Here is a 12,680-nt window from a genome sequence, read left to right on the forward strand (position 1 = left end):
TGATCCTCAGCAGTAACCAAATGAGACAGTCTCGTGGCTAGACTCTAGCCTTTGTTGTATTTCCTGGTTGCATCATGTAAAATGAAATACATTTTATTTTACATGAAATAAAATGTAATAAGAACATAAACTTATGAAGCAAAATCTGAACCACAAATATTTTTTTATTGTATCAAGCTAACATTGCAAAGCACCTATAGGCAAATTTTGAGGTTTTGATTTAATATAAAGAGGTGGATGTTCAAATAAGTAAAAACCCTACAGGAAAAACTTGAATACATGAATTAATTTTGCAAGTCATGTTGCAAGTCGATGCCCCCCATGAACTCTTTGAGAATGAATAACAGTGCAAGACTCAACATTCACTAATATAAAACCCAAGGACACAAGCTCACCTAATCAATATGACATACACACATACGATTTTCCAATAATAAGATAATGAATCTTTTTATGGCTGTGATTTATCTAAATATCACTATATTTGGTACATTAATCCGTACTGATTTTGACATAATGGATTTTTAAGACATGTCAATTTACTTTAAGTGATATTGGGGGAATTGGACTCGAGATGAATAGGCCGCATCAAGTGGTGCTGTAAAAAAATGATAAGGGAAGATTGGAGTTGAGAGAATAAATGGAATGATGGTGATTAGAGGACAGGAGGGGAAAAGAGCAGGAGGCAGGTTTGGTTGATGTGAAAAGAGGAAGAGGCCAAGTGAAGATATGAGAGAAATGGATGGTGGGGTGGGGAAAAGGGAATGGAATGGACATGAAAGGATGGCAGAAAATGGAGCATCAGACAGTCTGCCACCCCACAGTCACATCCCACAATTTACTATGTTCTGCCTCATAATGTTTTATAGTACAATCACTGATAGCACAGTAGTCAGTAGTGATCTAATTTCACAACTCATATCCTTCAGTAATGTGAACACAAAGGGAGAGGCAGAACCATTAGCAGCGTCCAGTACTCATCTGCCGCTACTCATGCATAATTGGCTTCCATGGAAGGAGGCAAAAATGGGTAAACAGCAAGCGATCATATGAACCCGACAAAGTCCTAATAGAAATCGGTTAACAATCACAGCAGATGATAAAGGCCAAGGAGACGCGTGCCTCACAATGAAGACAGGGGTTTTCAAGTCAAATCAAGCCATGTCCTGCATTTCCAATTCAAAAGTGACTTCCACGTGTCAGCTTTTAACGCATGCAGTCAGTGATATCAAGCCAATCTGTCAATAAAATATGAATAAGTAACCTACCCCGCCTTAAAAAAAAGGGCAAGGAAAACGCACTGAGACAACACATTCACCAATTCATCTTGTAAACATAAAATTTGATGAGGGCACCAAGATAAAATTAATGCACTGTATTGTAACAGCCCTCCAATAAAGCCACCTTCATGAGGATTTTAATGTTCGCTTTTATTTGAAAGGGGTGTTGATTTATTTTATTCATATCCAAGTGGATAGTTCTACTCTCCTGCAAGCGATACCTTTAGAACCATTAACTAAATCATGCGACAACAGAGTAAATAAAATTTTGACAGTAAACTATTGCCTCTAAATTCTCACTTACTAAACTACATATTGGTTTGTATAACTATTTGACCAAACACCAGGAGGGGGGTGTTTTATTCCTATTTACCCAGTCTTGTGGGAAATGAAAGTAGAATTGATTCTTGGACCACTAGATGGCATGCATGACTCTTCACACTCTTATCAGATGTGATGAGAGGAGAAGACAACGTTTCGCATCACCTTATGCAACAGAAAAAAACTCGTTTAATGTTCCTGTTTGGCTCCACGTACCACACAAAAGTCTAGATGTAGTCTTATATTTATTTATTTTTTTACCTGTCAACCCCTTCTCAACAGAGAGCTCATCAAAAGAGTAAATTTATCCAGGGAGAGAAAAGCTAGAAATAAAACTCAATCTTCTGAATCTCTATCAAGACACTGACTCATTCATATTTGAAAGCCTGGCCGTCATCGCTGCTATTGAAACGCATAATAAAATGTGAATAGGATGCGCGTGTTCAGGTTGAAAGATTCACAAGTGGTTGATAAAAAAGACAAGAGAAAATGTCTTCAGTCAGAAGATTTGGTTGTAGGAATTGTAGAAGATACAAATCCTGAGCCAAAAACAAACCAAGAAAACAACATTTAATATTTGCATTACAACTTGATTGTTCATATTTCTCCTTTTGAGTTTCAATTGAAATTACAAAAATGATGGATTCCGTCAAGATTGTTTTATTCGGTTTTTTTATTCTTCAGTGTAAGTGCAGGATAAATAACGATTCTCATAGAGAACAGATAGAAAAGGAAAATATCCCCGCATCCGAGCCTATAAAGCTTTATATTATTGACTGTGAGCTTCACTGCTTCTCAAGGGCAAGATAAGAGCATGCATTTCCCTCAGCCTCTCTGTGTTCCTGTTCTTTCTTCCTTTCTTCTCGTCACTCTCCCTCTCTTTCTCTCTATCTTAACTGCAGCAGATGGTGAAGAGAAAATCACTTTCTGCTGGGGGGCTGAAGACGTCGAGGTCAGGGTTTAAGCTTTGAGGTCCACTTAGATCCTAGCTGATTTGACGCGACTATACACACAGGGTCAATCGGTCGTTCTAATCAAATAAAAGGAAAAGAAAGCGTGGGGTGCACAATGTGGTTGCAATATCCCGTAATACTGTAAAAGAACACATAGTTACAGAATGATGGAATTGAATGGATTAATAATTATTATGGCCTAAAACTTGTAAAAAGGTACAGTTTACTACTCAGATTGGGTCCCCTAGCTATTGCTCCATCTGTATTTGAATAACATGATTTCATTAAAATCATTCCATTTGAAATGGACTGACGGCTATCGTGACCTACAGGGTGGATGGAATTCAATAGAGGAAATATCGATGGGCATTTCCCTGCATAGCAAACAATTGCAGCAGAAAAATAAATAAAGAACAAAATCTTCATTGGCAACACTGCAGAAAACAAACACTAAAAATGTCCAGCTTATGCAAATGAAGACTTCCATGTGATGTGACTATATTTCCAGAAGTGAATTCGTGAAACCTAACAAATGAAGCAAATCTTTTTTCTTTTTTTCCCTTTTTTTTAAATGCGCTTTGCTGTTTTATTCTGTGGGACATTGTTTAATTCGTAGGCGAACTGAAATCTTACTAAATATGCCATTTTAGTCATGAAATAAACATTACACCTACAAGGGATAGTGTGTTGGGAATCGTTTTCAGACATATTTCCGATGAGCATGTGGGCGTACGCATTCCTTGCATGTTCCAGCCAAGCTGTTGACTTGCCTTGGGACAAGATTGTAGGAAATGCCGCTGTGCATACATGAGCGCATTTTCATTTGAACACAAATAAATCCAAATGTGCTTCCTTTGCCTTAATCCCATACCCCAAAAATAAAGACAATGAGCAACACTGATACAGTGTTTGAGAGCATCACGAAAAATAACACCTCAATATCCACCCTCCCACACGGTCCACATCTGCTGAGCCCCATTCAGCGAGCCTGTGTCCACGGTGATCAGGTTAGTTGTGTGAGTGGGAGTCTGTCAACGCTTGCAGCATTCCCACTAATGCGACTAGAGGGTGATGGCACAGAGAGAGCGGTGGAGGGTATACACCAATGAGGAGGTGGCTGCTAGAAGGCAAAGCTAATTTACTGTGACAGGAATCAGAGGTATCAGGACCACCGTGACCAAGCAGCACGGGCAGCATATCGAGCCAAACCCGCAGGTCTGGCAGGGCGGTAGGGGATGATTGGGGCTGAGGGGAAAGAGAAAGATGCACTCTATAAGACATTCACAGATAATTGTGCGCGTGTCTGTCTGCGGAAAGCAACCGCTATCGATTCTACGCGGCAAAAATAGAATGGACAGTAAGTTAAGAACACAGATTTTCTATACAGCAAACTACAGATGTGATATTGCGTTGCAAAATGAGTGGGGGAGAAACCAATCTATACTTCTATAACCAAGAGGCCAACGGAAGACTGTCCAAAAAGTCAAACGGTCATGGCCACAACCTGGAAAATTCATGAGACTTTTTTCACGGTTCAACAAAGTCTGTTAGTAAGCAAAATACTAAAACTTTAATGAGGCAGAATATTAATAGAACATAGTGAGAAAGATGATATTTGTGAGCCGCAGAGAGCAGGCCGCAGCGGAATCATTACTCAATGACGAGAGAAGGAGACACAAGGCTGGTTTCTAAATGAGACATGGTGGTGGAAGAGGGAAAAGAGGAGGAGGAGGGGATTGTGGGAGATTAAGCGAGCACTGTCGTATTTATTATACGCCACAAAGCAGTGCAGAATGTTTGGTAAGCAGCAGTTTCATTTGGGACTCCGAGAGAACCAGTAGGAGGACCTTAAACTAAAAGCTGAGGACACAAGCGGGAGCAATGAAATTGTTCCCCGACTGCCTCGGGATTGAGGCTCTGAGAAGCAGATAAAAATTAGACACCAACAATTGTTGGCTTTCATAGAAGGGATGCTAATTCATCAAAGAAAAAAGCTGCACTGAGTTGGACTTTCATGTCAATTGGCATTTTATTGGGGATTCATGTTTCAGGGGATCTTTTCTCCTCTTTTATGATGGATTAAGTGAACGCACATTTTTCACTTTTAAAGAAGCGTCAACTTTTTCGAAATTTTCCTCATTTCACATGACTAGTGGCAAGTCATCTGACGTCAACTGAGAGAAATCTCCTTTAAGGTAAACTATTTGTCTATTATTTATTTACTATCTATCTAATATTTCATTTAGTTACGTATTTGAGAGCAAACATTACAATGTGATTCTTATCCTCCATCCAGGGAAAGCTGCTAGAACTTGAAACATGATCTCCAGGCTCAATCTCATTGCGGTCCCAGTGCTCCTCTCTCTCCTTCACCCCAGCCATGAGACATGCCCGTCTATGTGCCTCTGCACAGCTGACACAGTAAGCTGCAGCTCTAGCGGTCTCACCAAGATACCCAAGTCACTGCCCTCTTTTTCCATCACCCTTGATGTCAGTCACAACCAAATGTCCTGGCTGGGTCCGGCTAGCTTTAGTAAGATGTCCAGACTACAAAACCTCTGGATATCCCATAACCAGATCAGCGACTTGGCTAACGGGGCATTTCAGAATGCCTCAAGCCTTCGATATCTCGACCTGTCATCCAACAAGCTCCAGAGGGTGGAGCAGCACTATTTTGAGGGACTGTGGAGGCTGGAAGAACTCCTCCTCTTTAACAATAAAATCACACAGGTAGAAGCCAGCGCATTGGTGGGTCTGAGCAGCATGAAGAAGGCTTACTTCAGCCTCAACCTGATCACACATTTCCCATTCTTCTCCATCCAAGACCGCAGCCACCCTTTTCTGAGCATGCTGGATCTGTCATCCAACCGTATGACCAATCTGCTGTGGCAGGATGTGAAGGCATTGCCGGGATTAGTGCAGCGGGGGCTCTACCTTCATAACAACTCTTTTATTTGCGACTGCTCCATGTACAGCATGTTTTGGCATTGGGCTCTGAGAGAATATGACACGCTCAAGGACTACACAGACGAACACACTTGCAACATCAACGGGGACCCTCGAGCATCCATCCGGTTCTTGCGACACTCTCGGTTTTTCAACAACTGCACGGTGGATAGAGTCATCTCGTTGCCAGTGACCGTGCGCCTTTCCAGGGTCTTGGTTTGGGAGGGACAAAGTGTGCAACTGGACTGTCAAACATCCCTGAGTAGCACCAACCTTTCATTTATGTGGCTTTCCCCCAGCCAAGGATACATCACTCAGTCTAAAATTGATAGCCCTCTAATGAGCTTGTTTGCTAATGGTACCTTGGAGATCCAAGCAGCCAAGGTCAATGACTCAGGCCTGTATGTGTGTACGGCGGTGGATATTAAAGAGGCGCTGAATGCAACCAGAGAAATAAATGTGACGGTGCTCTTGCCCGAAGCAGAGTCATTCAATACGGGTTACACAACACTGCTGGGCTGCGTGGTGACTATGGTCCTCATCCTCATATACCTTTACCTCACCCCATGCCGATGCAGCTGTTGTAAGCAGCCCGCCCCTCCGGTCATGCCTATCGCCGCGTATGAACCAGAGAACTCAATTTTCTTGCCCTGTGCACAAGACGGGCAAAAGAGCAACTATAACAAGCATGTAGCATTCATGCAGCCGATGTTGAATGAGCAACGACCTGAATGGACACACGAAAGTTGATAGAAATAACACAAGTTTGGATTCCTCTTGTCAAACATTGACACTTTCTTGGATGTTAATTGCTGTCAAAAGAACAAAAGTACCTCCTTCTAGTATCTTCTGTGCAAGCTGCTCGCATTTGCTGTGGGTCTACCAGTGCACTGAGCACAGTAGAGTCAACCTCACCTCCTATAATCGCCTCATAACTGTTAAGTGCAGTACAATTGGTCAAGAGTAGTTCTATATTGCACTTCCAGGGCTTTTTACACAGCAAAAAGTCTTGTTGGTATCCTTGTAATGGGTTGCAGGAAGCCAAGCAGCCTGTTAATAACTGCTCCTCGATTAAGATAGGGCACTACACAAGATGTAAAATAAAGAGTTTCTTTCTTTTCTTTCTATTACCCAACCCAATGATGAATGCATGAGAGTAGGATAGAAGGCCACCGTTAAAAAAATAAATAAATAAAAAAAAAACAATAATCCCATACACAGGATAGGATTAAAAAAAACACAAAAAGTAGGTTTAGGAATAAATAAAAGAAACATATAGCATTTGAGACACATTGTCTGAATTGATTGAGGAAAAAAAATGCCAATTGGGCTGTGTCAAATTATTTCTATAATGAACACTCTGAACATTAAGAAATGAGGACCACAAAGTGAACAAAACAGTGAAAGAAACAACAACAAAATCATTTATTCCAAGATTGTTATTTGTAGTCTCTAGTTTGATGTTGAAGCAACCACTACATCGAGGTTTAATAAGATTAGAAATAATCCCTTGTGTGATTTCAAACAGAAATCATTGCTAGTGGAAAAGCTTGTGAAAGAGGGCCTGCAATTATCTGTAACCCCTTACCCTGAACTAACCTTCTTTCATGTCTAACGAGAGTAATATTATTGTATAACCGAATAAAAATTCACTAACCAAAAAAAGGATGCGGCTTCAAAATTCTAACAAGCCGTCATGCACGAAGCTTTCCCCTTGTTACGAGTTTAATGGATGATGAAATCTAAATGAAAGAGCACACACTGAACTAATCTACACGACTTGCTCCTTTTTTCAGCGTATCGACAGTAATAAGATGTTGATAAAAAAAATGTTTTTGCATGTGTGATGAAATAAAACATCATTTTGTTACTTTAGGTTGTCAGACATTTTTGGATGCAAGAAAATTATTCACTTCTGTTTTTGCCTGCTGTAGTGACAAAAAACATCTTTTTTTTTTTCCATCTGTCCATGATTTCCCTCAGCGGCTGTGAAAAGTCACTATGCTAAACAATGGTATTTGCTATGCACCAACGAGTAACAGTATTTACAAACTACAGCTGCTAAAATACAATGCACGTGAATTCAAGCATGTGCGTAAAATTTGAGTATTCCATAACTCTAGACTAATCCAATAATGGAAATCGGTGCCCCGATATTAATGTCTGATTAAAAATTGACTCTCGGTAAATGCAGTCGTGCCTTGATTAATGGGTTGATTTTATTTTATAACCACGCATGAAATGAGAAATACTCTTATGTCATATCTTCTTCCCCTTTAGAAATGCATCAAATAATCTCTTCCAAGGAACCAAAATTCAAAAATCAAAAATATTCCATCAACAGCATTTTATTTTATAAAAACATACAGTAAAAGCATAATTTCCTAGATTGAAAGTTAGAATAATTAATTAAAGAGTCTGTGCATCTTGATAATAGTTTTTGTTTTGTTTTATATTTAACTTAAACTAGGATTGGTGATAAACAGCTTCCAACAAGCAGCTTGTTTTGAGGCATTCTTCACTTGGTGCTACCAAATACCCGGGCTCTTACCTCAAAACCTAAGACATTAAATAATAAACATAACAAAGCAGCAAAAAACCAACAACTTTTAACCCATGTCATTCATAAATTGAAAATAACACAAGTTGTGCTTTTTGTATTTAATATGCAAAAACGTGTATTGGGGCCACAGTGGAATTTAAAAAAGCAACAGTTAACAGTGAGAATATACAACTTTTTTTTAATTATAGTCATCTGTTTCATATGTGTGAAGTTGCACTTGTTTAATTCCTGTTCTGATGTGTTTGTGACATGATTGATCATCGATTTTTTTTGTTGTCATTTTGAAAAACAAAGTATTTTCCTTTGTTTAAACATAATTAAGTAGAAAAAGCAATACTACTAATTTTCTAGTGTCATTAATGCTCCTTCACGATATGAGAAAGCATGTTCCAAAACATTGCATTTTACTGAAAATAAACTTCTCTTTCCCCTTATTGCATGCAGTGGTTTTTATATGCTTCAAAACAGAAGCAATCCACAAATACATAGATGTCATATATTTCATTGTGACGTGTTCCCGGCAAGTTTGCTGGCATGATTGAAAACAGTCAGCGGCATCCTAATCACATTATGTAACATGCCACAAAGAGCGTTGGATGGCGTTCTAAAAAACATTGGATGGTGTGATGAGTTAGCCTGTGGTTGGAGAAGATTAACATTGGGATAAAAGCAGGTGCTATGTTTCATTGTCCCTCCCCAAATCCCTCTAATCTGCCTCTGCTTTGTGACATGGCACACGCAGCTGTCTCTGGATTTATTGTTTCTGATTAACGGAATCGAAAGGATATGATGTAAGTCATTCTCTCTATTGGACTGAGTGGAAAAGGGGACAGGTGATTAACCTCCACGCTGGCCGCAAAAGACTTTCTGGGATGAGTTGAAACAACATAGTGGTTGTGACAAAAACTACTTTACTAAAAGTCCTAATGTAAAATATGGCCCAAAAAAAGGTAAAATGTAAATTCTAGATAATTCTAACCAACTTTGGTGAAAAAAAATGGAAACTGCTACTATTATCATTGTAGTATAAGTAGTTGTTATCACGTCTGTTATTTTGTTTGTCTTCATCCTTGTTTGAAGCTGTTGAAAAATATTATTATTTTTGATACGAATTGTTGATACCGACCCCCCCCCAACCCTGCCAAAAAATAAAAAATAAAATACACAAAGGAAACTAAGTAATTTCAAATTTTGAGCACGTTTACTTTTAATTGTGTAAACATTCCTTCTTCTAAGTACCAAGAGGAAGCACAAACTTTTTAACTACATTATTTATTCCTCATTCATTTCTGGAGTCTATCCCAGAACAGGTTGCCAGCCAACAGCAGGGCACAAGAAAACGGAAAAAATAATTCACGCTAAAACTCATGCATAGAAGGCAATTTACACTGTTCAACCAACCTACCATGCATGTTTTGGGATGCGGATGGAAACCAGATTACCTGGAAAAAACCCACGCAAACTCGGAGAGAACGTAACTTCATTATGCCATTGAATGATCATGACCGGACGTTTCGTCGTAAGACGTTTGGTCCCCGGACGTTTGGTAGAACGGACGTTTGGTAGAACGGACGTTTGGTAGAACGGACATTTGGTAGAACGGACGTTTGGTAGAACGGACGTTTGGTAGAACGGATGTTTGGTAGAATGGACGTTTGGTAGAACAGACGTTTGGTAGAACAGACGTTTGGTAGAACGGACGTTTGGTCGCCGGGTTCGCTCGCTGTCCAATTATGACAGAGAGTTTACTGTTGATTAGATATTTAGATATTAAAGTCACTCTCTCTCATAATTATAATTTTGAGAACTGGTTTCAACAGTAACAACGTCCGTTCTACCAAACGTCCGTTCTACCAAACGTCCGTTCTACCAAACGTCCGTTCTACCAAACGTCCGTTCTACCAAACGTCCGGTCGACCAAACGTCCGGTCGACTAAACATCCGGGGACCAAACGTCCGGGGACCAAACGTCTTTCGACGAAACGTCCGGTCATGATCATTCACTGGCGAGTACCGTGAATGATCATATTTCAGTCCCAGTGACGGCGACGGACTTCCAATACATTTGGAGTGAGAAAATAAAATTGAGTGGGCATCTATGGCTGTCCGAGAGATAAAGATCCCTTTGGCTTTTCCTCGCCTTTGCATGGTGGATTGGGCACAAAAGGGTATTACGTCAGGTGCCAATCCTGACACAATCCACAAGTCTTAAGCGATAAGCCGGTCCCAATGGTAGCGGGACGCTCAGACCACTGAGCTAAACACCCTGTGCCCGCCTCATTATATCAATCGCATCCAATTAGTTCATGGGTCTTTTTATTTCCCATTTGAAAAGGGATGAGTCAAATTTATACATACAATATACTACATAGTAAATGTTCTCCCAAGCATGTAAAATCCTACCAACACCTGAATGGCTCATAAAATGTGAAGTTCAACAAGTTTCAGTCATATCAGATCTTTATTGTAAGGAAATGAAGGAGCCTTTACCTCATTTAAACTATTAAGATCCGAGATTGGAGCAGTTCACATCCTGGTCTCATGGGTGAAATTGTGTATGGTAATAGATTTTATAATTAAACTTCGAACGAATATGAGCCAACTTGAGAGGTGTGAGAATTTTTGGGGCATTAACTCCTCATTAGAATTTCTAATAGGCATAACTGTGTAATCCGGGGTGGTTCCTTTAAATGATTTGGAACAGATAACAAACGATCCAGATGTACAAGAACAACATATTAGTTGTGAAAGATGCCCTCTACACACAACTGAGTTGACCAAACATCAGTTAAAAATGCAATTCCCTTCCGAAGTAATTGTTCTCTCTTATTTATGGTGCCTCTAAAGGGGAAGAAATAATTTTATTCAAGAATATAATTAAAGGTGAAAGGGAAGTTTTACTCCAAACAAGTTCAGTTGCCTGAGCATGAGGAGGGCTGACTTGACTATCAACTGGGGCAATTACTGAACTGTCAAAACTGTCACCACGCCAGAAGAGGAGTCGCCCATCTGTGGCAGATATTTGCTCATTTCCCAGACACTAGACACCCATGTAAACAAAACAAAACAAAAAAATAGATTTACTCATGCTTTAATGCTATTCTAATTTACTTAGAGTATTTTTTTTAGAAAAAGACCCCCCCAAAAAAATCCAGAAAGGCACTCAGTAGAATTTGACTATGCAAAAGAAAGTTTACTATTACCACCACTCCTTTGGCTTGAACCTTTTTCTAAAAAAAGTGAAAAACGAAAATGTATATATTGCCTTTTCATCATTTGAACAAATAGATTTTATTTTTTTTATTTACATTTAAAAATTTAGATTAAAAATAGATAAAACGAGTTTATATTCTCTATATCTATAATCTTCATTTGAATTTTAGCATGAAACATGAAGTCCACACACAAGATTTACTACTTTGGCGCGCCAGAACTGCACATTGACACCTGCGATCAACAGTATGTACCGTTGCAATAACTTTTAAGGCAAGCAAAATGTCTTATCTCATCTCATTTTCTGAACCGCTTTATCCTCACGGGGGTACATGAAAATGCAGCAACAGCATGTAGAAAGCCAATAAAGGAGTACTTACTTACAGGGAAACACTCTTTCTCCACTGTAAAATGATTCAGATAACTGCAATTCTTTGTGAACTCTCATTCCTCTGCACGAATCTATTATACTGCCTCAAGTGGTTGCACACACCGGAAAAGGCCGCAATTAACTATACTTATGATTCTTTAATGGAGATCTTGACACTTTAGCTGCATTAGAGTATCTGGTGAGGCATATATTTGACAGACGGTCAGTTTGTTAAACTTCTTACACCCACACTGCCAATTCTGGCATCTAAATGAGTGTTGTCCTGGCTCTGTCCCAGTTTTGTTATAAGCTCATAGGGAATATTTGGCCAAACGACTTGTTCGCTATTCACTTACACTAATTAATGAGCATAGGAAAATGTATTCCTAGACCTATGTCCTCTTTGCATCTCTTCATTATATTTCAGCAAGGCCCAATTTAACCAGCTCTAGTGCGGTGCACAAAGTTGACTACCCCCCTGTGATCCGTGATCTGATGTAAGTAAATTTGAATTTGCAAAAAGGAAAAGGCTGGTAAGAGTGTAAGACAACACACGTGAAACTCTCCCCTTCAAGCAGAATAATGTTACATCATTCAGGCAAAGCAAAAATAAAATATTTATCATTCAAAAGAACGGGAAGGAAGACTATCTCCACTAACAGCTTAGCAATGCAGAAGAACTTGTGCTGAAGAGGTTTGGCTCTCTGAATCGTTTTTTCTTTTTTAAATTTTTTTTATCACATGACATTTCAAGCCGTTAATGAGGACACAAAAATGCCCAAGTGTCGCTGTGGCCGGTTAAGTGTCTCGTTCTGACTTTTTTTTTTACAGAGCTCATTAGTTTCCGACAAACAAGTTACTCAAAGGGTCACAACATCCATGAAGGAATTGCAACTGTGTTAGCAGGAAGGAAAGAAAAAGGGGCAAGATGTATTTTACAAGAAAAACTTTGCTAAAAGCCTCTGGGGGTGCAGCAAATGCTGATACAGTCGAAACAACAACCCAATTCCAATAAAGTTGGGATCTTGCGCCAA

General features: G+C 39.5%; 1 protein-coding gene across 1 annotated transcript; it reads left to right on the top strand.

Annotated features, from left to right (window-relative positions):
• The first annotated feature begins 4,282 nt into the window (after positions 1-4,282).
• LOC144086693 (amphoterin-induced protein 3-like) lies at positions 4,283-8,497 on the top strand. Its single transcript, XM_077616731.1, has 2 exons — positions 4,283-4,749; positions 4,851-8,497. Exon 2 carries the CDS (start codon positions 4,874-4,876, stop codon positions 6,248-6,250), a length of 1,377 nt encoding a protein of 458 aa, XP_077472857.1. The 5' UTR covers positions 4,283-4,749; positions 4,851-4,873; the 3' UTR covers positions 6,251-8,497.
• Positions 8,498-12,680: the final 4,183 nt, after the last annotated feature.

Source organism: Stigmatopora argus, chromosome 1 (assembly GCF_051989625.1).
Source record: "Stigmatopora argus isolate UIUO_Sarg chromosome 1, RoL_Sarg_1.0, whole genome shotgun sequence".
NCBI lineage: Eukaryota > Metazoa > Chordata > Actinopteri > Syngnathiformes > Syngnathidae > Stigmatopora > Stigmatopora argus.

Bases quoted from the DNA above. Each gene is read 5' to 3' on its own strand.
- LOC144086693 (XM_077616731.1), top strand. From the start codon at position 4,874: ATGATCTCCAGGCTCAATCTCATTGCGGTCCCAGTGCTCCTCTCTCTC.